The sequence below is a fragment of the Chiloscyllium punctatum genome, chromosome 8 (assembly GCF_047496795.1).
Source record: "Chiloscyllium punctatum isolate Juve2018m chromosome 8, sChiPun1.3, whole genome shotgun sequence".
In the NCBI taxonomy this organism is placed as follows: Eukaryota; Metazoa; Chordata; class Chondrichthyes; order Orectolobiformes; family Hemiscylliidae; genus Chiloscyllium; species Chiloscyllium punctatum.
In genome coordinates this window covers 127143476-127170363 of record NC_092746.1, presented here as the reverse complement: position 1 = coordinate 127170363, position 26888 = coordinate 127143476, and the positions used below count along the sequence as shown (strand labels likewise).

The 26888-nt window shown below is 41.9% G+C and overlaps 1 protein-coding gene across 2 annotated transcripts in view; it reads left to right on the top strand.

Moving 5' to 3' along the window:
- The window catches only part of cpsf1 (cleavage and polyadenylation specific factor 1), a 170811-nt gene that overhangs the window by 16673 nt on the left and 127250 nt on the right, over positions 1–26888 (top strand). For both annotated transcript variants that reach the window (XM_072576446.1, XM_072576445.1), the window contains exons 4-7: positions 3234–3367; positions 4806–4886; positions 5675–5826; positions 16519–16665. In XM_072576446.1, the coding sequence (XP_072432547.1) occupies positions 3234–3367; positions 4806–4886; positions 5675–5826; positions 16519–16665 (514 nt within the window). The remainder of the gene's footprint in view (positions 1–3233; positions 3368–4805; positions 4887–5674; positions 5827–16518; positions 16666–26888) is intronic.

Genomic DNA, 26888 nt, shown 5'->3' with positions numbered 1-26888 from the left:
GGTCAAATCTGACTCTGCACAAACCCCAATGCTGTGCAATTGTACATTTTCCCCCAATGTTTGAGTAAAACATTTGTGTAAACATCATACACAGTAAGTTGCATAAGTTTGTTTTCAACAGTATAGCAATACCTCCCACAGTCCCGACTTTCAAAACAGTCCTTTTTGCCCATTTTTAGTTCTAAATCAAAGCTACAGAAAACAAAGGCAGGTCATTACTACCATAATCTCTTGGGCAACTAGGGATGGACAGTAAATATTGGCCCAGACTGCAGCACTCAGATCCTTTGAATGAATTTAAAAATACAAGGTCTTTACTGCTGGAGAAAGGAGTGCTGATTGGTTGGAAATTCAACTCTGATTAATTAAATGGCTTATCTGGTCTGTTTGTGGGATCTTGGCACCCACTTTGCATACATTACAATGGTGACTGTACTTCCAAAGTATTGTATTGTCTGTGAGGTTAATTGAGTTAACCTACAATTACGTTAGGTATGATAGAAATCCAAATTCTTTTCACCTTCTTTTCCTGAAGATTTAAAATCTGCTCTGTATTGACTTCTTAATATGAGCTGATGACAGCTATTTGTTTCTAGGTGTTGACTGCTATATGAGGGGGTGGGGGGGTGGGGGTGGGAGGCAGGGAGAGAGCTGAGTATGGTGGTCATCACCAAAGAGAAGGTGCTTGAAAAACTCAATGGCCTGAAGATGGATAAATCATCTGGACCAGATGGACTGCACTGCAGAGTTCTAAGGGAGATAACTAAAGAGATAATGGAGGCAGTTAGTGGTGGTGTTTCAGGGAACTCGAGAATCAGAGAGGGCCCCAGAGGACTGTAAAATTGGTAACTTTAAAAAGGGAATAAGGTAAAAGACAGAAAATTACAGACTGGTTAGCCCAACCTTGGTTGTGGATAAGATCCTGGAATCCATTGTGTAGGATGAGATTTCTGAATAAATGGAAGTGTATGGTAAAATAGGACAGGGTCAGCATGGTTTCATCAAGGTGAGGTCATGCCTGACAAATCTGCTAGAATTCTTTGAGGATGTAAGGAGCAGGTTAGACTAAGGAGAGCCAATGGATGTTATCTACCTGGACTTCAAAAAGGCCTTTGACAAGGTGCTGCATAGGAGACTACTGAGTAAGATAAGAGTGCATGGTGTTTGAGGCTTGGCTGTCTGGCAGAAAGCAGAGAGTGGGCATAAAAGGATCCCTGTCAAAATGGCAGCCAGTGTCAAGTGACAAGGCTGTGTTGGGACCATAACTTTTCACTTTATACATTAACAATCTAGATGAAGGAACTGAGGGCATTCTGGCTTAGTTTCCAGACAATACATAAATAGGTAGAGGGACCGGTAGCATTGGGGAGGTGGGAAGGCTGCAGAAGGATTTGAACAGGTTAGGAGAGTGAGCAAAGAAGGGGCAGATGGAGTACAACGTGGAAAAGTGTGAGGTCATGCGCTTTGCTAGGTAGAATAGAGACATGGACTATGTTCTAAATGGGGAGAAAATTCATATGTCTGATGTGCAAAGAAACTTGAGAGTTCTAGTCCAGGATTCTCTCAAGGTAAACTTGCAGGTTGAGTTATTAGTTAGAAAGGCAAATATAATCATGGCATTTATTTTGAGAGGACTTGAATATAAAAGCAGGGATGTACTGAGATTCTATAACTCTCTGGTCAGACCATATTTGGACTATAATGCATAGTTTTGGGCCCCATATCTCAGGACAGATGTATTAACTCTGATGTGAATTCAGAGGAGGTGTTCACGAGAATGGTCCCGGGAGTGAAAAGCTCAATATATGAGAAATGTTTGAGGACATCTGGATCTATACTTGATGGAGTTTAGAAGGATGGGGTGGGGGTGGGGGGGGGGGGGGATCTAATTGAAAATTACAGAATACTGAATGGCCTGGACAGAGTAGATCTTGGGAATATGTTTGGAGAATTGATTGGAGAGACGAGGACCTGAGGGCACAGCCTTAGAGTAAGGGGAGACCTTTTAAAACTGAGATAAGGAGAAACTTCTTCAACCAGGGTGGTGAATTAATGGAGTTCATTGCCACAGTGGGCTGTGGAGGCCAGGTCACTGAGTATATTTAAGACTGAGATAGATAGGTTCTTGAGGATTAAGGTTTAAGGGGAGAAAGTAGAAGAATGGGGTTGAGAAACCTCAGCCATGATTGAATGGTGGAGCAGACTCGATGGGCTGAATGGCCTAATTTATGCTCCAATGTCTTATGGTCTTTTCAATACAGAGGAATCTTGATTATCTGAAGGATGCGGACGGGGAGTATTTCGTTTGTTTAATTGATCCGGATAATCAAACACAGGATAACATAGTTAGCCAAGCATTGAGACCATGCAATCTTGCTGGATAATCCTACATTCTGATATTTGAATGCCACATAATCGAAATTCCTCTGTACTGGAGTAAATTGTGTGTTCTAAAATTTTACTTGAGTATCCTGTGTAGCTTTTTTATGTCACTTGTGTCATCCGGGAAAGGTGAGACTAGTTTAGCAGAGGGTTTTCTCTGCCTTCCTGAAAAATTCAAACAAAAAGGTGTTTGAACATGTAGCAGATATATGATGTAGGACTATTTAGAAATATTAGAGAGCAACTTGAGATTAATTAGCTGGCATCCTGACATAATTTAGGTAGACATGATTTTAGTAAAATAGGTAAAAGTGAGCTAGTTAGTGATTGTAAGCACAGTGATTCCTGGTTTTGGGGGGGGGGTTGGGGAAGAACAACTCTGGATAGAAAACAAATGCCTGTGAGACTTAACTGTGCTACATCCTTAATGCTGGCACCTCATTTAGACACGAGCATCACCTCATGCCAGCTTAAAGATGGGTGATGCTGGACTCTTCAAGACGTGCCATCAGTATTGACTGAAACAGTCTTGGTGGGCGGACTGGTGGAATGGCATGAGACACCTATGGGAAGAGAGAGAAAACCTTTGTTCTTAAGGGCTGCTATCATCAAAATCCCTGTTGATCTTCAGTTTGAAGAAGTTGATGTTCTTAAGCTTTTTACATTGCCCTAGTTTGACTTTCCCACTCACTGGCAACGTTAAAAATGTTCATGTGAATTGTCAGAAATTTGATGAAGATAGTTCTGTGGACTTTGCCTGCGAATAGTTAAACCATGTACTGAGGGATGCATATTTCATCTTCAGTTGGTATGAAAAATTATACTTTTTTTGATGAATGTCTCTTGTGTAGAGGTTAAAGGTCGGAAAGAGAAGCTGGAGCAGATGGCATCTTTTTCACTGTTTGGAAATGTCATGTCCATAGCTAGTGTCCAGCTTGCAGGCTCCAAGCGGGATGCACTTCTCCTCAGCTTCAAGGATGCCAAGGTAAGCCGACATGTTCATATATATTGTGTGTATCTGTGTTGTTCTTCTATTCCAAAAGAAATGGGTGTGGTCTAATAATTCAGGCCATTCCAATTCATTAGGAAGTGCTATTTTTCTCATGCAATCAGTTGAAATTTTGAAGACCGGGATTGGTGAGTTTTGAGTAAGTGTGTTTTGAAGTAATCAAAGTTGGGTGAATGGAGATACTGTATAAATTAGCCATGATCAAATGGAATAGTGAAATATACTCTAGTGTTACAACATGGGGCAAACCCTCCTGCTTAATTTGAAACCAGCATCACAAATAAGATTTATCCCGTTCAGTAATCTGTAAAAATTCGAGTGGCCAAGAACTATGTAAAGTAAAAATGAACAACTTTATTTCTCAAAGTATAACGGAGAATAATTAACGAACAACAATTTACAATTCCTTCCTCTAACCTATCTTTTACCTTCCCTTCTATAATACTAGTCCGATAAAACTCCCAATTAAGATTTACAGAAAAATCCAAATTTTAAAACCAGCCAGCGGTTGAATCTTCTCTTTATCATCTTTGTAGATTGGCTCTCCATGTCAGTGTTGAGGTTTTTCTCTGTTCAAACTCCTTCTCGAGACAGGTACCTCTGAGTTCTGACTAGCAGTCTGCAGCTGTTGCTCTGGTGGCAGTTCTCCTAACTGTTCAATTTTACCTGGTCTTATACCCCCAAAGCATTGGATTGTGTCTTTGGTTTTTAAGATTGTCAATATATTCAATTCAAATTTGATTGGAATTTGATGTTTTTTGGGGTATAATTTAAACTGAATGGTCTAATTCGAATCTGTTTTGTCACTTCCAGGCAACTAGCTACCCCAGTGGCTAGATTGCATGTTACATTGTGTCTTATTGAAAACACTTGGTGCTGTCACTGCTAGCTTTACTCTTACAAGTATAGTACACTCTCATCTTCATAACACTAGGGAATAAATAGATTCCTCCTGTTCCTTTGACATTCCTCATACTCCAGTACTTCATAATGGAGACTTTTCAGTCCTTTTTTTCCTTATTAATTGCTTGGTAATTTTACAATATCCAGAGTGGGGGGTAGAGAAGGGCCATTCTCTCATAAGCATATATTTTCTAAATGGAAAACCAGTTAATGAAATAGCTTGAATTATTTGCAACAATTTGTTTGGATTTAGGCTTTATGTCAGGTATCTAAAAATCCAAGTTATGTATAAATGGAGTCAATTTGAAATTACGTTCTGGTCCTTTGTGCCCAGAGCTGCACAGTGGTTGCTACACCTTCCAAAAACACGTACTCTTGACAGTTAATATATTCTTCAGATCACAGTGCCGAATGATGTGCAGATGGTTTTGTCTTCCTCAATATTTAAAGATGCCCTGGTGCTGCAGGGTTTGAATTTTTTTTTAACCATGTGTTTTTTCTTTGTTTTAAGCTGTCTGTGGTTGAGTATGACCCAGGAACCCATGACCTGAAAACCCTCTCACTGCATTACTTTGAGGAACCTGAACTGAAGGTAGGATCTCCGTTATGAGAGTATCCAAATGTTTATGATATGTGTGTTTGTGACACAGCAGATTGAGATCTTTAGTCCTTTAACCCCATTGTGTTTTCGTTGTAGATTGTAATGACTTCCTTTCCTCTTTTTGATTTGGAAAGTAAAGTGGCTATGTTTCTTGTACCATTAAAGGTTTTGGGAGATATTTTTGAAATCAAGGGCTAGTAGTTAGGCAAGCAGGAAGACGAAGGATTGAGCATGGAAAAGAACTCCACAACTCTTCCACTTCTGGAAGTGGAGGAGGGAATAGTTCCGTTTTGATTTCAGTGCTTGAATGCCAATAAGCAGAGGATTAGCATGCAAAACCTAACTGAGGCACTTAGATTATTAAAAAATGAGGTTAGATAATATTTATTCTCATGGGAGATCTAGACAAGGGGTCATCATTGATCTAGCAGTTCAGGATGATGTCAGAAAGTGTTTCTTGTCAAATTAGTGGAAATTTGGAACTCCTTCTCCTCTCACAGCTGTTGAGTCTGGAAGTCAATTGGAACCTTTGCAACTAGGGTTAATGGATATTTAATATAGAAGTGGACCATTTGGGCCCAGCTAACCTATGCTTTTACTTATACTTTGCTGAAGCTTCCTCCCAGCCAACTAAATGTATTTCTTTTTGTATATCTTTTTACTGATGTTATTTGACTCAGCCACTGCTTTTTTAAACTTTCTGCGTAAAGAAGATTCCTCTGACTTTCCTGTTGAATTTATAAAATAACTTCCATTATTTTCTGCTTCTTTCTTGACAGGATGGTTTTGTGCAAAATGTTCACATTCCTCTGGTTCGCGTGGACCCGGATGGACGCTGTGCAGTGATGCTGATCTATGGAACACAGCTAGTAGTCCTGCCTTTCCGAAGGGACACTTTAAGTGATGAACAAGATGGAGTAATGGGGGAAGGGTAAGTTATAATTGAAAGAGAAAATAAGTGTACTTATGCATATTTAAAGTTCTTCTGTCAATTTTTGTTTGTTTCTTCTTTGTCTTGTTCGTATTGTCATGAAGGCATTGACATCTTGTCTGTGGGGGTTTTAACTAATACTTTTCCATGAAAGTCAGATCCAAGTGGCAGTTTTTAACTTTATCAATTCTTGAGGATGTATAATCACTTCCAAACCATGCATTACTCATGGTACTTGTTGTGGTGACTTTACAAATGGGTTTGAGTTTGATTCACTGTCATATTTACTGAGGTACAGTGAACAGTGTTGTTTTACATGCTATACCACACAAGTGCATCAGGGTAGCAGAACAGAGTGCAGGATATAATGTTACAGCCACAGAGAAGGTGCAGCGAGTGAGAGAGAGATCCACTTAACTATTCTCTGAAATGTTAACAGGTAAACATTAGACCAGTAAGGACAAACTGAAAGCTGAAATATTAACTGTCAGTTGTCATCTAACTAGTACATTTTCCCTGGCAAAACCTCTAACCATCATTTGCCAACTAGTCAACACACACTCTTCTACAGTAGGGAAATGTTGTTCTGCTTTACCTCGCATGCATCAGGATGTCCAAAGCATCTCAAGATAAAAAGCTTTGACAAAATGTTTCTTCCAGTAGTACTCATGTTCTGTATGGCCTAGTAAATTGGTAAGGACATGATTGTGCCAGAAGGGTTTTAAAAAATATTCTGGTGTTGAACTGCTGTGATGAAATTTCAACTCATGTCTCTAGAACATGCCTCCTATTATTAGTCCAGTAGCACAACCATGCTACTATCTAGTATTTCGTGCAGACGTTTGGTTCATGAACAATGGCAGTTTGCCTAGGTGCTGACAAGAAGCACTGCAGTAAATAGTCAACAATTTAACAAAGGCCGGAATGGAATTTATCAAGAGACAAGACTTTGGAGTCTGTCGCTCTATCTGTAGGCTGCTAAATGCACTACTTTAATTGAACTGCAACTAGGCCATATTTTTAATTACAAAATCAAAATTCTCCATGATTAGAAAGAGAGGTTCTCAGAGGATTAGGTAGTGATTCAGGAATATTAAATTTGGCTTTTAAAAAATTCAAAGAAGAAAAGATTGAAAAGGGGAATAAATGTTCATAAATTTGAATTGTAATATGATAGAAATTTTATGGCACAGATAGGCCACATAGCCCATCTGTGCAAGCTGAAAAACCAGTCATTTGGCCTAATCCCATTTTTTCCTAATTAACCTGTAGCCCTGCAGGTTATGGCACCTGAGATGCATATCTAGAAACATTTCATGCATTGAAGTTTTCTGCCATTAATATTCTTTTCAGAGTGCTGCAGGCCCCATCAGCGTCTGGGTGAAAATGTGTTTCTCATCTCTCTCCCAACTGTTCTACCAATCACTTTAGCTCTATGCCCCTTGTCACTGGCTTCTGTGCTAAGGTAAATAGATCTTTCCAACCAGTTTTGTCCAGGTTCCTCATAATTCTGGACATCTCAATCAAATCTTCTGTTCGCACCCACTTCTAAAAGGAGAGCAGCCTCCACCTGTCTTCAGTCTAAAAGTTTCCAACCTTGGCAATATGCTTGCAAATCTCTTTAGTGCAATTGTATCCTTTCCATAATGTGGTAGCTAGAACTGTGCTCAGTACTCCAGTGTGGCCCAACTGATGACGATATTGTTTGGTATTGCCTCCTGCTCTTATATTCTATGTAAAGGGGGATGGTTAGCTCACTTGGTTGTTGTGCAATGCAGAATGATACCAACTGTGTAGATTCAATTCTGTCACCTGAGGTTACCCTGAGGTGAGATGAACCTCTGGTTAAACTCCACCACCAGTTGTCCCTCTAATAAGAGAGCATCTCTATGGTCTGGTAAGACTTTGCAGTTTTTCTATATAAAGGGAGAGATTCCATATACATTATTAAACACCTTATGGTCTGTCCATGCTACCTTTAAGAAATTGGGAGTGAATATTTCTCACTTCCTCTGTACCTTTTGGCATTCTCCCATTAATTATATATTCTTTTACTGGGTTAGACCTGCCCAAATGCACCACCTTGCTCTTCTCCAAGTTGAATTCCATTCGCCACTTTTTTTTTCTTTTTAATTTTTAAAATGTTTTTTATTTTTTAGTTTTTTTAAGATATTTTTATTGAAACTTTAACATATTTTTACAAGCATTGATATACAATTAAGTCTTAAATAATAACCAAAATTTATCAAACAGAAAAAAAAATACCGAGAGAAAAAAAACAAAGCTCAACTAACTACTAATCTAACCTACAACTAAACAGAATTAAGTCTGTTACATTTTTCAAAGAAGAAAAAAAAACGACGGATAACACAGAAATTGGGTAGTGAGATACATGCTCGGAATGTATTAACATCAAATTGTAACGAAACCCGTATTCGTGCGGGATTCCTCTCCCAAGGGGCCTCGGACCAGCCAGGTTCGCCATCTCAATTAAATAAAAGCCCTTGTTAGGATGGCCGAGAGATCTGTATTTATGTAAATCAAGAAGGGCTGCCATATTTTATGGAATAATGAGGTCTTTCGGTGCACCATATTTGTAAGGAAGTCAAGGGGAATACATTCCATGATTAATCTGTGCCTATTCGAAAGTCCGGGGGGCCCTCAGCCACCCAGTTTACCAACATATTTTTCCTTGCACAGAAGGAGAGAATAGAAAATAACCTCTTCCCGTGCATATCCAGGGAGGGTAAGTTCGAAAAGCCCAAAAGGAGAGATACAGGGTCCACTCTAATTTCCGTTCCTAAGATTTCTGTCAGAGCATTTGCTACTTTAGTCCAATATCTACTGATCTTATGACCGGTCCATGAGCAATGTACAAGAGTGCCCACCTCTATTTTACATTTGGGACACTTTGGAGATGCTCCTGCCTTAAATTTTGCCAATCGGTCTGGTGCTATATGGGCTCTATGAAGTATCTTCAACTGAGTGGCCTGAGTTCTGTTGCAGATGGTGATTCTTCTGGTGTTTTCCCAAATGTCATTCCACGTTTCTGTAGAGATTTCTAGTCCCAAATCCTGATCCCATGTTTTAAGCAGGTTGTCCATATCTCCCGATACTTCATAATGTAATAACTGATAAATAATGCTAACGGAAGATACCCCCATTGGCCATAGCACTCTACGTTCTCTATCTGATTTATAAAAACTATCTAATAACGTAGTCTCCTTCTGTATGTAATCTCGAATTTGGAAGTATCGAAAGAGGTCTCCATTAGGTAATCCAAATTTCTGAAGCAGCTGTTCAAAAGACATCAGGACCCCTTCTTTAAACAGATCCCCTAAACATGAGATACCCCTGGATTCTCCAGAGTTTGAAAGTGGCATCTGTAAGCCCCGGTTGAAATCCCCATGTTCCCACTATCGGAGCATAGGAGGATGTTTTATGTGAGTTACCCTCATTTTGTCGCATTATATTCCAAGCTTTAATTGTGTTTAGTATTATAGGGTTTTTACATTGATCTGTGATGATTTTCCTCTTGCCTGAAAATAAGAGGTTAATAAGTGGGCATTTTACTTGAGAAGCCTCAATGTCCAGCCAGACTGGGTCTGTCTGACCCGCAATCAATCAGCTATGTAACTTAATAGGGAACTTAACCGATATTTCATAAAATCTGGGAAATCCAATTCTCCCCTTGCCTGTGGAAGTAGCTTCTTCAGCTTAATGAGGGGCCGTCTATGATTCCAGATAAAGGAACCCAACCAGCCATATAATTTACGTAGCGCCAGCCTCAGCAGAATCACCGGAAGCATTCTCATCGGGTATAGGAGACGGGGCAGAACATTCATTTTAATTAGTGCTATTCTACCCAGCCAGGAAATTTGAAGGTCTCCCCATCGTTGGAGGTCCTGCCTTATCCTTTCCAGTAAATGCACAAAGTTAGCCTTGTATAACTGACCAAATACTGGGATAATAAAAATGCCTAAATATAAGAAATCCTCCAGGGACCACCGAAAGGGTAAGTGGGATATACTAGCCAGGTCACCCAATAGTGATAGCCTCCGATTTTGAGAAATTAATTTTATAGCCTGAGAATGCACTAAATGTATTAATAACTTGGATTAAGCGAGGCACGGACATCAGGGGATTACTGAGAAATAGAATAACATCATCTGCATAAAGGGTAATTTTATGTTTACCTGTCCTGATCCTCTGGGTCATTATATTAGAGTCAGCCCGTATAGCTTCTGTTAGTGGCTCAATTATTAGCGTAAATAGCAATGGCGAAAGAGGACATCCCTGACGGCAGCCCCTATCCACACTGAAGCTATCTGAGCCTAATCCATTGGTAATCACAACTGCTTTGGGATCACTATACAGTGTTGAGACCCATTTGGTAAACACCTTTCCAATGTGTAAAACAAATATGACCATTCAACCCTGTCGAATGCCTTTTCCGCGTCTAATGAGACTGCTACTCCTGGTATCTTTCCCTGATTGCAGGCTTGAATCACGTTCAAAATCCTTCTAAAATTATTGGATGATCTATGGCCCTTTAATAAACCCGTCTGATCCTCCTTTATGATATGTGGCAATACCCTTTCTAGCCTCAATGCTAACGTTTTAGAGAGAATTTTAAAATCTACATATATTGGTCTGCATGACGCACAATCTTCTGGGTCCTTTCCTTTTTTGAGGTTAAGAGAGATATTCGCCTCTTTCAGCGAAGGCGGGAGACAGCCCTGACTGTATGAATAGTTATACATGTCCATAAGTGGACCAGCCAGTATTCCTGTAAATTCTTTATAGAATTCAGCTTGAAAGCCATCTGGGCCAGGCGCCTTACCGCTTTAAAGTTGCCTGATTGCTAGGAGAAAGTGAGGACTGCAGATGCTGGAGTTCCAGAGTTGAAAAATGTGGTGCTGGAAAAACGCAGCAGGCCAGGCAGCATCCAAGGAGCAGGAAAATCGACGTTTCGGGCATAAGCCCTTCATCAGGAATAAATAATGCTAACAGAAGATACCCCCATTGGCCATAACACTCTACGTTCTCTATCTGATTTATAAAAACTATCTAATAACGTAGTCTCCTTCTGTATGTAATCTTGAATTTGGATAGATAATCCAAATTTCTGAAGCAGCTGTTCAAAAGACATCAGGACCCCTTCTTTAAACAGGTCCCCTAAACAGGAGATACCCCTAGATCTCCAGAGTTTGAAAGTGGCATCTGTAAGCCCCGGTTGAAATCCCCATGCTCCCACTATCGGAGCATAGGGGGATGTTTTATGTGAGTTACCCTCATTTTGTCGCATTACATTCTAAGCTTTAATTGTGTTTAGTATTATAGGGTTTTTACATTGATCCATGATCATTTCTGAAGTAGGGCTTATGCCCGAAACGTCAATTCTCCTGCTCCTCGAATGCTGCCTGGCCTGCTGTGTTTTTCCAGCACCACATTTTTCAATTCAGTTGCCTGATTGCGTCAAGTATTTCTTTGATTGTTAGGGGAGCAGTCAAGACCAATACCTGTTCCGGAGTTAGGTCCGGAAAGGTCAGGTTTTTAAAAAAAAAATGACCGCATCCTCCTAGTTCTGTCTTCGCAATCCTGCGATTTATATAAATCGGAACAAAATTTTCTAAAGATTGCGTTTAGTCCTTTTATGATCATGAGTCCGAATACCTGTATTTTCCTTGATAGACGTGATAATTTGAGGGGCCTTCTTTTTCTTTGCGAGAAATGCTAAGTATCTACCAGGTTTATCGCCAAATTCACATAACCTTTGTTTTGCAAATAATATTTCCCTCTTCGCAGTTTGGGTAAGCGTGGTGTTTAGAGCTGTCCTAAGGGCCGTAATCCTTTGCAATTTGATAATAGAAGGTCTGTCAGGGTATGCTGTTTCAGCCACTTTTAAGCGAGCTTCGAGCAGACTCTGTTGTCCTCCCTTTAATTTTTTCTGGTCGCTGAGTATGAAATGATCAAACCTCGCGCGTAAGCTTTGGTCTCCCACATCATTGATGGGTTGCTAGCCGTACCTAAGTTAATTTCTAAAAAAGTTTTAAATTCTTGAGAGAAGTACTTTACAAATTTACTATCTTTCATCAGGAAGGTGTCCATATGCCAATGCCGGGGGGGGTGGGGAATGTCTCATTGTTCCTCGCCTTGATTTCCATATATACAGCAGCATGATCGGAAATTGCTATACTGTCTATTTTACAGGATGACATGGAATTTTAAAAAATCGAGGGGTCAAAAAACATCAATTCTGGTATTACATTTATGTGGATTGGAGTAAAAAGAAAAATCTCTGCCTTGTGGATGAAGACATCTCCATACATCTACTAGTCCTAATTCTTTGTTCAAATCCACCAATTGTCTAGATCTGGGAGATACCTCTGCTGTACTCTTGGGAATCCTATCTATTTCCAGATCCATAATACAATTAAAATCTCCCCCTATAACTGTATGACGAGCACAGAGAGTCATCAATTTTCAGAAGGCTTCCGTTATAAATTTAAAAGGATGTGCCGGGGGGCAATACAAATTTTAAGATCCCATATTCCTCTCCATTTATAAGGGCTTTAATCAGAATATATCGTCCAGATTCCTCTTTTATCTGACTTAGGATTTGAAAGGGGAATTCTTCCAAATAAGAATAACAGCTCCCCTACTTTTTGAGCTGAAGGAAGAGAAAAAGGCCTGATCAAATCCATCCTGTCATAATTTCAAGTGTTCTTTATGCAATAAGTGTGTCTCCTGTAGGAGAGCTATATCAACCCTTTTCTTTCTTGAGGTTTGAGAATATTTTTTTCCTTTTTGACTGGTGAATTACTCCCCTTGACATTCCAGGTGCACCACTTAACCGACCGATCAACCATAATCGTCTGGGCAAGTCCGAGACCCCGAGCATAGAGCATATAAAATTCACAAAAATAAAGGCTCTTTAATACACTCACATCAATATAATAAAAAACTATTTTTAAATTTAAAAAAATATAAAACTTATTTAAATGGAGACTTTCCCCCTTGTTCCCAGGGGATATCACTTCCTTTCCAAAAGTCCATCATATCCTCTCCCAACCAGTGCCCCACCCTTGACCCAGGCGCCCCTCGATAGGATGATGAAAATTCAAATATACTACAGAGCTAGTACAGTGAGCACCTTATTTCCCCACCCCCCCCCACCCACCCACCCACACCAACACCTTTGGTAATGTTAATACCATGTATAAACATATATAATTATAAAATTACAGCCTCAACAAGTAATAATTAAATATAATACAAAATAACACGGGAAAACAGCCCCGCTCTCAAAGACAGAAATAAAATAGGATAAGATAACCACGTCCCCCCACCAGCATTAACTAGACCCCCCTGGCCTATGTATATTTAAAAAAAAAAGCAGGAGAAAATCGCTAAGTAGAGAACAAATAACTGAATCCCTCTCTCCTCTCTCCACCCCCCACCCCCCAAGATGATGATAAACAGTAAGGTTAAAAAAAAGGGGGATATAAACCGGAGTGGGGGGAGAGCAAAACAACATCAATTAACTCTTACAATTTTTCTAAGAGTCCAAAAATTCCTTGGCCTTATCCGGCGATCCGAATTTATACACGGACCCTTCATGGTTGTAGTGCAAGGGGCACTGAATATTTAAGTCCCTTAAACACTTCTTCGCTTTGTCAAATGCCTTCCTCTTTCGGACCAGAGCTGGGGAAAAGTCGTGGAATAACATAATCTTGGATCCTTTATAAATCATGGTTTGGGGATCTTTCCCCAAGATTTCTGGAAGCTTCTAAGAGAATCTGCCTCTCCTTATAGCTCTGCAGCCGGAACAGAACCAGGCGGGGGCGCTGGTTCAAGCCGGGCCTGGTTATTTCAACCCGGTAGGCCCATTCCACCCTTACCTGGCCTGATCCGGTCTCCAGATTTAAGAGCAGTGGAAGCCACTGTGCGAGAAACGCTGTCAGCTGGCCTTCCTGTTCCCTTTTCAGGAAGGCCCAGCAAACAAATATTTTTTCGATGACCTAGAGAATCGAGGTTGTCAATGTGATTCTCTAAGGTCCGGACTTGCTGTTCAAGAGTCAGGACCCGATCCACAGCCGATTCTGCTATAGTTTCGGATGTCGCAGCTTTTAGCTCTGCCCCTCTGACTCAGCGCTCAATTTCCTCGATGTCTCGGACGTGTGTTTGTAGCGCGGCCGAGAGTGAGTCCCATCAGCTCCGGGACTCTTCGATGAAGGTGTCGATCTTCGCATTGAGTTTAGAGATTATTTCCACGAGGCTCGCCACCATAGGTAAGCCACCATAGGGCGGCTGTGGACGGTTCTGCTGCAGCTGGAGGGGGTGGGGGTGGGGGTGGGGCTCCTGCCTGTTGAGAACTCCGGGCTCCCTTCCCTTTCGTCATTTTTACAGGAGATTAAATTGTTTAAATTCAGTATTGAGCCACTAAGTAAAAACTATTTTAAATGATTTGGTGAGTGTGGTGGAGGTGGGTGGCCCACTTTGCCTAAGTCTTGGGAGGAGCACTATAGACTCAGACTTGCTGGGTCGCCACCATCTTGGATCCCCCATTCACCACTCTTAAGCCCATCTGACCAATTCAATCATATCTTCCTGCAGTGCACAGTTTCTCTCTTGACTATTGATCACACAGCAAGTTTTTGTGTTGTCTGCAAAGTTCTTGATCATGCCTCTACATTTTAGTTAGTCATGAATGTATACTATAAAACACGTGAACCTACAAGTGAGTTCAAAGCAGATTGCTCTAGAGTGATAATATCAAGATATGGGGACAGCACAAGAAAATGACATTGAGATAGGTAATAGGCAAGATCTAACTAAATGGTGATATAGGCTTGAGGGGCTGAATGGCTATTTATGTTCCTCTATGTCATGAGGAAACCCACTGGAAATTGTCTTCTAATTGCAAAAATCCCTATCAACACTTAGCCTTTGTTGGCTGTCAATAAACCATTTTGTATAAGGCATAGGAACACCTGGAGCTTATTGACCCATGGTGTTCTCTAGGGATCTGTTCTGGGATCTCTACTCTGATTTTTGTAAATGATTTGAATGAGGAAGTGGAAGGGGAGGGTTGGTAAGTTTGCCAAAGACACAAAGGTTGGTGGCGTGATAGATAGTGTGGGGGCTGTAGTTGATTGCAACAGGATGTAGCCAGGATGCAGAACCGGGCTGATAAGTGGCAGATGGAGTTCAACCTGAGAAAGTGTGAAGTCATTGACTTTGGAAGGTTGAATTTGAATGCAGAATACAGGGTTAAAGGCAGGATTCTTGGCAGTGTGGAGGAATGTGGGATCTTGGGGTCCATGTTCATAGATACCTCAAAAGTTGCCACCCAAGTTGATGATAGGGTTCTTGGCTTTCAATAGTAGGCAACTGAGTTTAAGAGCTGAGAGATTATGCTGCAGCTCTATAGAGACTTGGTTAGACTGCAGTTAGAATATTGTGTTCATTTCTGGTTGCCTTATTATAGGAAGGATGTGGAAGCTTTAGAGAGGGTGCAGAGGAGATTTACCAGGATGTTGCCTGGATTGGAGGGCATGTCTTATGAAGAAAGGTTGAGGGAGCTAGGGCTTTTTTTGTTGGAGTGAAGAAGGATGAGAGGTGACTTGATAGAGGCATACAAAATGATGAGAGGCGTAGATAGAGTGCATATCTATGCCAGGGTGGAAATGGCTATCACGAGGGGGCATAATTTTAAGGTGATTGAAGGAAAGTTTAGGGAAGATGTTAGAGAGTCTTTTTACAGAGTAATGGGTGTGTGGAATGCACTGCCAGCTGTGGTAGTAGAGTCAGATACTTTAGGGACATTTAAGCAACTCTTGGCTAGGCACATGGAAGATAGTATAATGAAGGGTATGTAGGTTAGTCTTATTTTTAGAGTAAGATAAAAGCTTGGTACAACATAGAGGGCTGAAGGGCCTGTTCTTTGCTGTACTGTTCAATGTTCTCTGTAATCTGTTCAATTCATCGAGTCTGCTCTGCCATTTACTAAGATAATGGCTGATCTGATCATCCTCAATAGTACTTTCCTGCCCTTTCCCCCATAACCCTAACTCCCTCACTGATTAAAAAATCTGTCTACCTCAGCCTTGAATCTACTTCATGACCCAGCCTGAACAGAACTCGATGGTAAAGAATTGCACCGATTCACAACCCTCTGAGAAACAAGGTTCCTCCTCATCTGTCTTAAATGGGCAAACCCTGTTTCAGAGGCAATGCCATCTGGCCCTAGACTCTCCCATGAAGGGGAGTAACCTTTCTGCACCAAGCCTGAAAAGGCCCATGAGAATCTTTTAAATGTTTCAATATAGTTGCCTTTCGTTGCAAGAGTACAGGCTACTCAACCTTGCCTTTTAAGACAATCCTGGTATCAGTCTGGAACATAAAATATAATGGTACAGCACAAGAATGGGCCCTCTGGTCCACTGTGTCTGTACCAACCATGATGCCAGTGCAAGAGCATGCTATTATATTATGTAGTACAACTCTCATCAGCATATTTGCGGCGCGAATTGTTGCAGGAGGTCTGTGCTTGTGTTTGAAATCCTGATGACTAGTAAAAATATACTTTGCTGTGTTCTAATTTAAGGGAATTTTAAAAAAGCTGTAGCAATAATTTAGATTCTGATATTGCTGTTTTCATCCATTAACGCACACTTTCACCCACAGGCAGAAATCCAGTTTCCTTCCGAGTTATATCATCGATGTTCGAGAGCTGGACGAAAAGTTGTTGAATGTAATTGACATGCAATTCCTGTATGGTTACTATGAACCCACATTACTCATCCTCTTTGAACCTAACCAGACTTGGCCTGGGTATGTATATGTTTTGATTTAATTTATTACTGTCACATGTGCTGAGATAGTGAAAAGTATTGCTATGCATGCATCAGGGGGATTGTACAGAATGCAGAATATAGTGTTACAGCTACGTAGAAGGTGCAGAGAAATCTCAGCTCTAATATATGACGGGTCTAATCATAAGTCTGATAACAGCAGGGAAGAAGCTGTTCTTAAATCTGTTGATAAATGTTTTCAAACTTTCGTATCTTCTCGATGGGAGATGGTGGACGAGAGTATAACTGAGGCATGAGGGTCTTTGTGTTGGCTGCTTTTCCGAGGCAGGGGTAATGGAAGAAAGGCTGGTTTTTGTCATGGACTGTGCGGTGTTCACAACTCTCTGTAATTTCTTCTGATCTTGGGCAGAGCAGTTGCCATTATCAAGCTGTGATGCATCTGGATGGGATGTTTTCTATGGTGCATCTATAAAAGCTGGTAAGAGTCATTGCAGGCATGCCAAATTTCCTTAACCTTCTGAGAAAGTAGAGGGGTTGGTGTGTGTTTTTTGACTGGAGGATCAATGTGGATGGACCAGGATAGATCATTGATGATAATTATTCCTGGGAAATTGAAACTCTTGACCACCTCTGCACCATTGATACAGATAGGGGGCCCATAATGAAAAACATAAAATGCTATCAATGTATAGAGTGACCAGCAACATTTAAGAGAAATAATGCAGGTTTCTGTTTCGGGTAGAGACTTGTTATAGAGGGAGGAATCATACTAGGTACTCTTAGATGCTGCCAGACTTAATGCTGCAGAATTTTATTTTGATTTGTAGGTATTTTATAGTATGTTCTTTGCTTCCCTTAACTTTGCTTCCCCTGCCCAAACAAGCTATCCTCCTCTCTTAATATTTGTTGCATTGTAACTGGGAAAAGTGCACCTGTAATCATGCCCCACTTTTCCAAAGTCGTTCCAAAGGATTTAAATTAAACCATTAAAGTTTTCAATTTGGCTGATTGATGACTGTTCAGGATGCAGATAATTCACGTCTCGCTCGGTTTCCCCAATGTACCATGCCTCCGGGCATCCTTGCCTGCAACGTGTAAGATAAGACAGCATTGGCTGAGTCACATGAATACCTGCCATGTACAAGGTGGGAGGTGTCCCCACGCGTATTGGTGGTATCTGTGACCACACTCTGACACGTCTTGCAGCGTCTGCCGTGACAGGGTTGTATGGAGTTGTCCTGAGAGCCGGGCAGCTTGCTATGAACAAGGTAGCAAGCTGCCGGAGGCATGGTATATTGGGGAAACCAAGCAAAGGCTACGACAACGGATGAATGGGCACTGCACAACAATCAAGACAGGAGGGTTCCCTCCCAGTTGGGGAACACTTCAGTGGTCCAGGACATTCAGCCTCTGACCTTCGGGCGACCATCCTCCAAGGTGGACTTTGGGACAGGTAGCAGAGAAAAGTGGCAGAGCAGAGGCTGATAGATAAGTTCAGTACCCATAGGGAGGGCCTCAACTGGGACCTTGGGTTCATGTCACATTACAGGTGATCACCATTGCACTATACACACTCACAGATAGTCCTACTCTCTCTCACACACACACACACTCCTATACACACATATACATGGACACACATACACACACACACACTCCCACACTCACACATGCACCCCTCACAGACTTAAGACACTCTGCACTCACTACACACACATACACTTTCTCTCACTCAAAACCCCCAACCCAGACAGACAAAGACTCACATGCACACATATATTTTGTGGGGTGAATTTGTACTTGCAGGGTTACATTGTACTTTGCTCAAAAACTGCATGCATTCATGTAGAACTCTGAGCTCAAACTGCACGAATTTATGTAAAACTCCGTTATCTCACTTTTTAGATTAGAATCAATCTAAACATCAGGTCATAGACAGAGAACACAGGGGCCTAACACCTTCAAAATATTGTCTAGCTATCACCATTGTTATCAGCTAACCCGAGAATGCAACTTTTTAAAAAAAAAGGTTTTGTGATTTACACATGAAAGAAGTGAAACTATCATGGTATTCTAACAGATAAAAGGCTTAACAGGCAATCAATTTTTCAATGTATAATTTCAGTTACATCACACTGTAAATTCTTGCTATAAATTCTGTTAGGATGGAGCCCTCCACTACCACCTGATGAAGGAGCGTCGCTCCAAAAGGTAGTGAGCTTCCAATTAAACCTGTTGGACCATAACCTGGTGTTGTGTGATTTTTAACTTTGTACATCCCAGTCCAACACTGGCATCTCCAAATCTTGATAAAATGTGGTAGTGCAGTTGATATGGTTTACATGGACTTCCCTAAGGTCTTTTACAAGATCCCATATGGAATGCTGATCTAAAAGATAAGAGGTATGGGATTCAAGGCAAATTGGTAAACTGGATCCAAAATTTGTTGACAAATTGGAGGCAAAGGGTGATGGTGGAGGGTTGTTTTTGTATTTGGAAACCTGTGACCAGCAGTGTATTACAGGGATAAGTGATGGGACCCTTGTGTGTGTTAATGACAAATGTGAATGTTGGAAATATAATTAGTAAGTTTGCAAATGGCTCGAAATTTCGTCGGTGTTCGTAGTGAGGACGATGGTCTCGGACAGTAGCTGGTAGAATTTAATCCTAATAAGTGTGAGGTGATGCAGTTTGAGGTCTAATAAGGGAAGGATTTACCTAATGAATGATAGATCTCTAGGGAGTACTGAAGAACAAAGGAACTTTGGTGTTCAAGTCCTTGATCCTTGATGGTGTCAGCACAGATAGGGTGGTGTGAAGAAGGTATATGGGATGCTTACCCTCATTAGCTGAGGTGTAGAATATAAGAGCAGAGCAGAGTCTAGATTAGAGTGGTGTTGGAAAAGCACAGCAGGTCAGGCAGCATCCAAGGAGCAGGAAAATCAGGCAGGAGTCCTTCACTCGGAATGAGGCTGGGAGCCTCTGGGGTGGAGAGAAATGGGAGTGGAGTGGGGAGAAGGTGGCTAGGAATGCAGTAGGTGGATGGAGGTGGGGATGAGGGTGATAGGTCGGAGAGGAAGGTGGAGCAGATAGATGGGAAGGAAGATTGACAGATGGGACAGGTCATGGGGACAGTGCTGAGCTGGCACGTTGAAACTTGGGTAAGGTGGGGGGAGGGGAAATGAGGAAACTGTTGAAGTCCACATTGATGCCCTGGGGTTGAAGTGTTCCGAGGCAGAAGATGAGGCATTCTTCCTCCAGGTGTCGGGTGGTGAGGGAGTGGTGGTGGAGGAGGCCCAGGACCTGCATGTCCTTGGCAGAGTGGGCGGGGAGTTGAAATGTTCTGCCACGGGGTGGTGGGGTTGGGTGGTGTGGGTGTCCTAGAGATGTTCCTTAAAGCGCTCTAGGGAAACTGGACTTCTCCCAATGTAAAGGAGACTGCATCGGGAGCAACGGATATAATAAATGACATTCGTGCAAATGCATACAATAAGTGACATTTGTCATGTGCATGCTCCACAAGTTTCCTCATTTCCCCGCCCCCCCCCACCTTACCCAAGTTTCAACCTGCCAGCTCAGCACCATCCTCATGACCTGTCTCATCTGTCAATCTTCCTTCCCACCTATTTGCTCCACCCTCTCCTCTGACCTATCACCTTCATCCCCACCTCCATCCATCTATTGCACCCTTAGCTACTTTCTGCCCTCCCATTTATCTGTCCACTCCTGAGGATCCAGCCTCAGTCCTGATGAAGGGCTTTTGCCTGAAACGTAGATTTTCCTGCTCCTTGGATTCTGCCTGACCTGCTGTGCTTTTCCAACACCACTCTAATTTTGACTCTGGTCTCCAGCGCATCTGCAGTCCTCACTTTCGCCTATAAGAGCAGAGAGGTCTTGTTTAAACTTCATGGAGGATTGGTGAGATCCACATGTGGAACACAATGTGCAGTTCTGTTTGTCACACTGTCTGAAGGGCGTGATTGCACTGGTGAGGGTGCAGAGGAGACTCACCAGGATGTTATCTGGTTGGAAAGTCTGGTTAATCTGAGTTTGTGTTCTTGGAGCAGAGGAGGCTGAGGGTGGAATCTGAGATATATAAAATTAAGATTGTGAGAACCTCTTTCCCCATAACAGATGCCTCTATGAGCAGAGGTATAAGTTTAAAGTGAGGCGGAATTGGTTTAGAGGGGATCGGAGGAAATTTGTTTTTTGCCCAAAAGGTTGGTAGGAGTATGGAACACACTGCCTGAGAGGCTGATGGAGAAGATCCTTTCACTACATTTTATAAGTATCCAGGCAACTACTTAAGATGCCAGGGCATAGTAAGCTATGGGCCAAGTCCAGATAACTAGGATTGAAATAGTTTGGTTTTTGTTGGTTGGCAGAGACCTTTGTTGGATTTAGATTTTATTGTCGCGTGTACTCAAGTACAGGAGTACAGTGAAAAGTTTATAATATCACCACACATGGGGCCATCTTGGGTACAAAGGTACCTATGAACAAAGTATTTAGATATACTGTGGTAAAAAGAGTTGAAAAATTGCACATTACCTTCATAGAATAAGTAGGAAATAAAGTAATAGTTAACATGAAAATCCATCATGATTTAAACTAGAAAAATAAAGGAATTAATTTAGAAATTCAGTGGTATTTGATAAGTCCTCCAATTAGTTCGCTCACCAGGATGCCAAGTCTTAGCTGCCTGTTCTCACTGCTGCCACCACAGATACCGGGAGACCTCCCTCACTGCACTTTCTTCCCACGTTGGGCTGCGATGCCATCGTTGCTGCTGCTGCTGAAACTGCTGCCTCCCAATCTCCTCCCTCCAGAATATGCCTTGACAAGACCCACTCGCACGCCAAGATAGCACCATGCTGAGATGTGAGACCTGTATGAACCTCCAATAAACTGAGGAGACACTGCCACGGGCTACTGAGAGACTGGGCTGAGGTACCACCATGTGCTGCTGAGATACCGGACCAGGACACTGCCAAGGATGCCTCACCAGGTCCGTGCAGAAGCCAGGACTGAAGAAAAGAAATCCCTAAAGGAAAAAGAGACTAAAAGAGAAAGCAGCGTAGAGCTTCGGTTGAAGCATCCTACTTCGCCACCATCTTGATCTTTGGCTGGCTCAAAGTGCCTCCTTCTACCCTGGATGACTTTATGGGGTCACTTAAGATGAGACCCAATGGTGTTGGGTGTAATATATTAGCATAGCTAGAGGATTAGCTGAGAAAGAAGTTGGGATAAAGGGAGCATTTCCAGAACGGCACCTCCTAACTAAAACTATACAAGACACTAGTCAGACTATACGGTGAATAGTTTTGATTCCGTTATCTACGGAAAGATATACAACCATTGGAAGTTCACTTAGGCTAGTAACTATGGGAATGGAGGGGTTTTCTTAAAAGGAGAGGTTGGATAGATTTGGCTTTACTCATCGAAGCTTAGAAGAATGAGAGATCACGTTGAAATCATACAAAAGTCTTAGGGGTCTTCACAGGGTAGATGCTGAGAGATGGTTTCCCCTTCTGGGAGAGGCTTGGACCAAAGGGTGTAATCTCAGAATGAGGAGTCCCCATTTAAAATGGGGATGAGGTTGGATAGATTTCTTTTCTGTCAGAAGGTAGTGAATCTGTAGCATTATTTGCTGTAGAGGGCCATTGAGGCTGGCTAATTCAGTGTATTCAATGCTGAGAAATTTTTAACCAGTAAGGGAATTAGAGGTTATGTGGAAAAGACAGGAAAGTGAAATTGAGGATTATGAGATCAGCCATGATCGCATTGAGACCGTTCCACCATTCAGTGAGCCAAATGGCATAATTCTCCTTTGAATGGTCACTTCATTTTCAAGTTATAAAACTCTCCACATTTCATTTTATATGACTCTGATTTCCATTTCATTGGTCACAAAAAAGACCATTTTTTACAATATAATTTAGTCACGGATATGGATATCATTTCACATCTAACATTTAATAGCCATCCCTAGTTGCACTTACAGGTGGTGAAAAACTATATTCTTGGACATAACAATCCATGAGGTGTAGAAAAAAACCACAGTGCTCTTAAAAAGGAATTCCTAGAATTTTGACTCCAGAACAAAGCAATGGTGATATAATTCGTCTTAATAGTTAGTGTCATCTTTTACCTTTGTTCAACTCATTTATTCCATTTATCACCCTTCCTGCTATTCTTGTGGTATCTTTAATGTAATAACAGCTGGGGTTAATTCTTGTAACCCTTGGATACCCTAACTCCAGTGTGTTGGATGTGTGATCACTGAGAGGTAATGCCAGCAGTTAGTGCAGTGTTTTCGTGGATGTGAGCAACATTGAAACAGTTATGAAGTTGGCCAATTATAAGGCATTAGCAGCATGACACTTGCTCCTGGGGAGGAGTGACACATCAAAACCAAATACTATCTTTCTTTCCTCAGTGTGGACTGTATGACATTGTAAGTTTCGCATTCTCAGATCTTTGTTTTGGCTCTTTACTGTGAGGAAAGAGTTTCTCTTATGTATTTGGTATGGAATCACACAGTAGTAATGAATAAAGGATGCAATTTGGTTTAATTTCATTCATGCATTTGATACAATCCTATCTTATACCCCCAACCTCATACTCATTGGAGTTAGTTTATTTTGTATGAAATATTCATCAGGAAGCTTGAAGCTGTGCGATTCAAGGTAGATTCTAACAAGAATGGTACTTCTAAGGCAAACTATTTCTGGCATTCTTTTTAATGCTTTTAGCATTTGATAGTCTTGAATTGTAAAAGTTTGATGTAAGTTAGAGTTCAATATCAATAATTAACTTGAGGATTTAGATCTAGATGCAAGTGTTTTAATTGGCTAAAAGACCAGGAGCTGAGAAACTTGTGACTTACACTTGTTACTCTTGTTCCTCACAAGTATTGATAGGGTTGTTAAGAAGGTGTGTGGTGTGTTGCCTTTCATTAGCAGGGTGGTTGAGTTTAGGAGCCATGAAGTAATGCTGCAGCTCTATAGAGCCCTGGTTAGTCTACACTTGGAATATTGTGTTCAATTCTGGTTGCCTCATAGGAAGAATTTGGAAGTTTCAGAGAGGGTGCAGAGGAGACTTAGCAGGATGATGCCTGTATTGGAGGGCATTTCTTATGAAAAAAGATTGAGGGAACTACGGCTTTTCTCATGGGAGCGAAGAATGATGAGCGGTGACTTGATAGAGGTGTAAAAGATAGGAGCCATAGAGTGGATAGCCAGAGACTTTTTCCCAGGGTGGAAATGGCTATCACAAGGGGGCATTATTTTAAGGTGATTGGAGGAAGGTTTCAGTTGGATGTCAGGTAGGTTCTTTACACAGAGACTGGCGGGTGCATGGAATGCACTGCCAGCAATTGTAGTAGAGTCAATACTTTAACATCACTAAAGTGACTCTTGAATAGGCACAGTTATGATAGTAAAATATAGGTTAGTTTGATCTTAAGATTTGGATAAAAGGTCAGTACAACATCAAAGGCCAAAAGGGCCTGTATTGTGCTATACTGTTCCATGTTGTATGTACATTTTGTTGCTGCCTACCTTGCTGTAATAAGTACATCACTGTACAGATATGCTGTGAAAGAGACAGTGGTGATTGAGGAACCTTAAACAACAGGGAGTTGAGATTTCAGAATAGAAACCATAGCAAAGGTGGTGGGGGGAACCTTATGTCGAAGGTAGATGTAGAGTCCATGGAGTTGAAAGTTGCAGATGACTGAGAGGTATTTGTTTTTGGGACTAGAAAGATAAATGTTTAAGATTTTCTAGTCCTGAGCTGCTTTGAAATAGAAAACAAAAGTTGCTGAGCATTGTCCCAAGTTTTGTGGAATAGAAATGTCTATAATTAAATACAGCTTCCAAGCCAGCTAGTGTGTTTGAAATGCTGACAGGATATAATGTTAAATTTTATTGTAGATCTCTACTGTTAGTTATTGATTGCACTTTAATGTTGCTAGGTCAGCAGGCAACGCATTAACTCATTGTGCAATTGTGTTCTTTGATGGATGAACTGTCAGTAATTGACTGGGAAGGTTTTAACTAATTGTTTGATATTATTAATTCATTGGACATGCCTAGTTATGTCAATGAACTCTGAATAATCTATTGGCACAAGTCATTAGTTTTGACAGCTAAAAGGGATTCTGAATAATTTCTTCATAGAATCTTAGAAAAAGCAAAGCATGGAAGGAAGCCATTCATCCCATCAGGTCTGTGCTCGCTCTTTCAAAGAACAATCCAGTTAGTTCCATTCCCCCATGCTTTCTCCAATCTATTTTCTCTTGAAGTGCTCATCCATTCTCTGTGGCACCACTCCCACCTCTTCCTCAGCTACATTGAGTACATTGGCGCCACCTTGCGCTCCTGTGAGGAGGTTGAGCAATTTATCAACGTCACCAACACATTCCACCCTGACCTTAAGTTTACCTGGACCATCTCTGACACCTTTTCTTCCCCCACACCCCCCCTTCCTGGACCTCTCCATCTTCATTAATGACTACCGACTTGACACTGACATTTTTTACAAACCCACCGACTCCCACAGCTACCTGGATTACACCTCTTCCCACCCTACCTTTTGCAAAAATGCCATCCCGTATTCCCAATTCCTCCGCCTCCGCCAGATCTGCTCCCAGGAGGACCAGTTCCACCACAGAACACACCAGATGGCCTCCTTCTTTAGACACTGCACTTTTCCTTCCCATGTGGTTAAAGATGCCCTCCAACGCATCTCATCCACATCCTGCACCTCCGCCCTCAGACCCCACCCCTCCAACCGTAACAAGGACAGAGTGCCCCTGGTGCTCACCTTCCACCCTACCAACCTTCGCATAAACCAAATCATCTGCCGACATTTCTGCCACCTCCAAAAAGACCCCACCACCGGGGATATATTTCCCTCCCCACCCCTTTCCGCCTTCCGCAAAGACCGTTCCCTCCGTGATTACTTGGTCAGGTCCACGCCCCCCTATAACCCACCCTGTCATCCTGGCACCTTCCCCTGCCAGCGCAGGAATTGCAAAACCTGCACCCACACCTTCTCCCTCACCTCCATCCAAGGCCCTAAAGAAGCCTTCCACATCCATCAAAGTTTTACCTGCACATCCACCAATATCCTTTATTGTATCCATCGCTCCCGATGCGGTCTCCTCTACATTGGGGAGACTGGAAGCCTCCTTGCAGAGCGCTTTAGGGAACATCATCTCCGGGACACCCGCACCAATCAACCAAACCGCCCTGTGGCCCAACATTTCAACCCCCCCTCCCACTCTGCCGAGGACATGGAGGTCCTGGGCCTCCTTCACCATCGCTCCCTCACCACCAGACACCTGGAGGAAGAACGCCTCATCTTCCGCCTCAGAACACTTCAACCCCAGGGCATCAATGTGGACTTCAACAGTTTACTCATTTCCCCTTCCCCCACCTCACCCTAGATCCAAACTTCCAGCTCAGCACTGTCCCCATGACTTGTCCTACCTGCCTTACTTCCTTTCCACCTATCCACTCCACTCTCCTCCCTGACCCATCACCTTCATCCCCTCCCCCACTCACCTATTGTACTCTATGCTACTCTCTCCCCACCCCCACACTCCGCCAGCTTATCTCTCCACCCTTCAGACTCTCTGCCTTTATTTCTGATGAAGGGCTTTTGCCCGAAACATCGATTTTACTGCTTCACGGATGCTGCCTGAGCTGCCGTGCTCTTCCAGCACCACTAATCCAGAATCTGGTTTCCAGCATCTGCAGTCATTGTTTTTACCCATTCTCTGTGGAATGAATGCTCTCCTATCCTATTGGACAGTGCATTCCATTGGTACAAAAGGTTTTCCTCCTGTTTGGCTTGATTTTCTCAAAGTTCATATTAAAGCTGTGCCCCTGGTTTTTGGCTCTTTAACTATTACAATCAATTTCACTTGATTTCTTCTATCAAAGTCCTCAATGATTTTAAACACCACCATCAGATTTCCTCTGTTTCATGGAGGGTAATCCTAAGCTCTCTAATTTATCCGTATAAATGCAATCTTTAAACCTTGGATCCTTTTTAACCTTGCAAAGTTTCTCCATCATTCTTAGTGTTGCGCTCAGAATTTAGCATGTTACTCCTGCTAGGATCAAGCTAGGGTCTTGTAAAGGTTTAGTGAAATTGCCTGACTGACATCTCTGTGATTCTGTGACTCCCGAATTTGCATTTCTATCACCTTCAAAATACCCCTAATGTGTC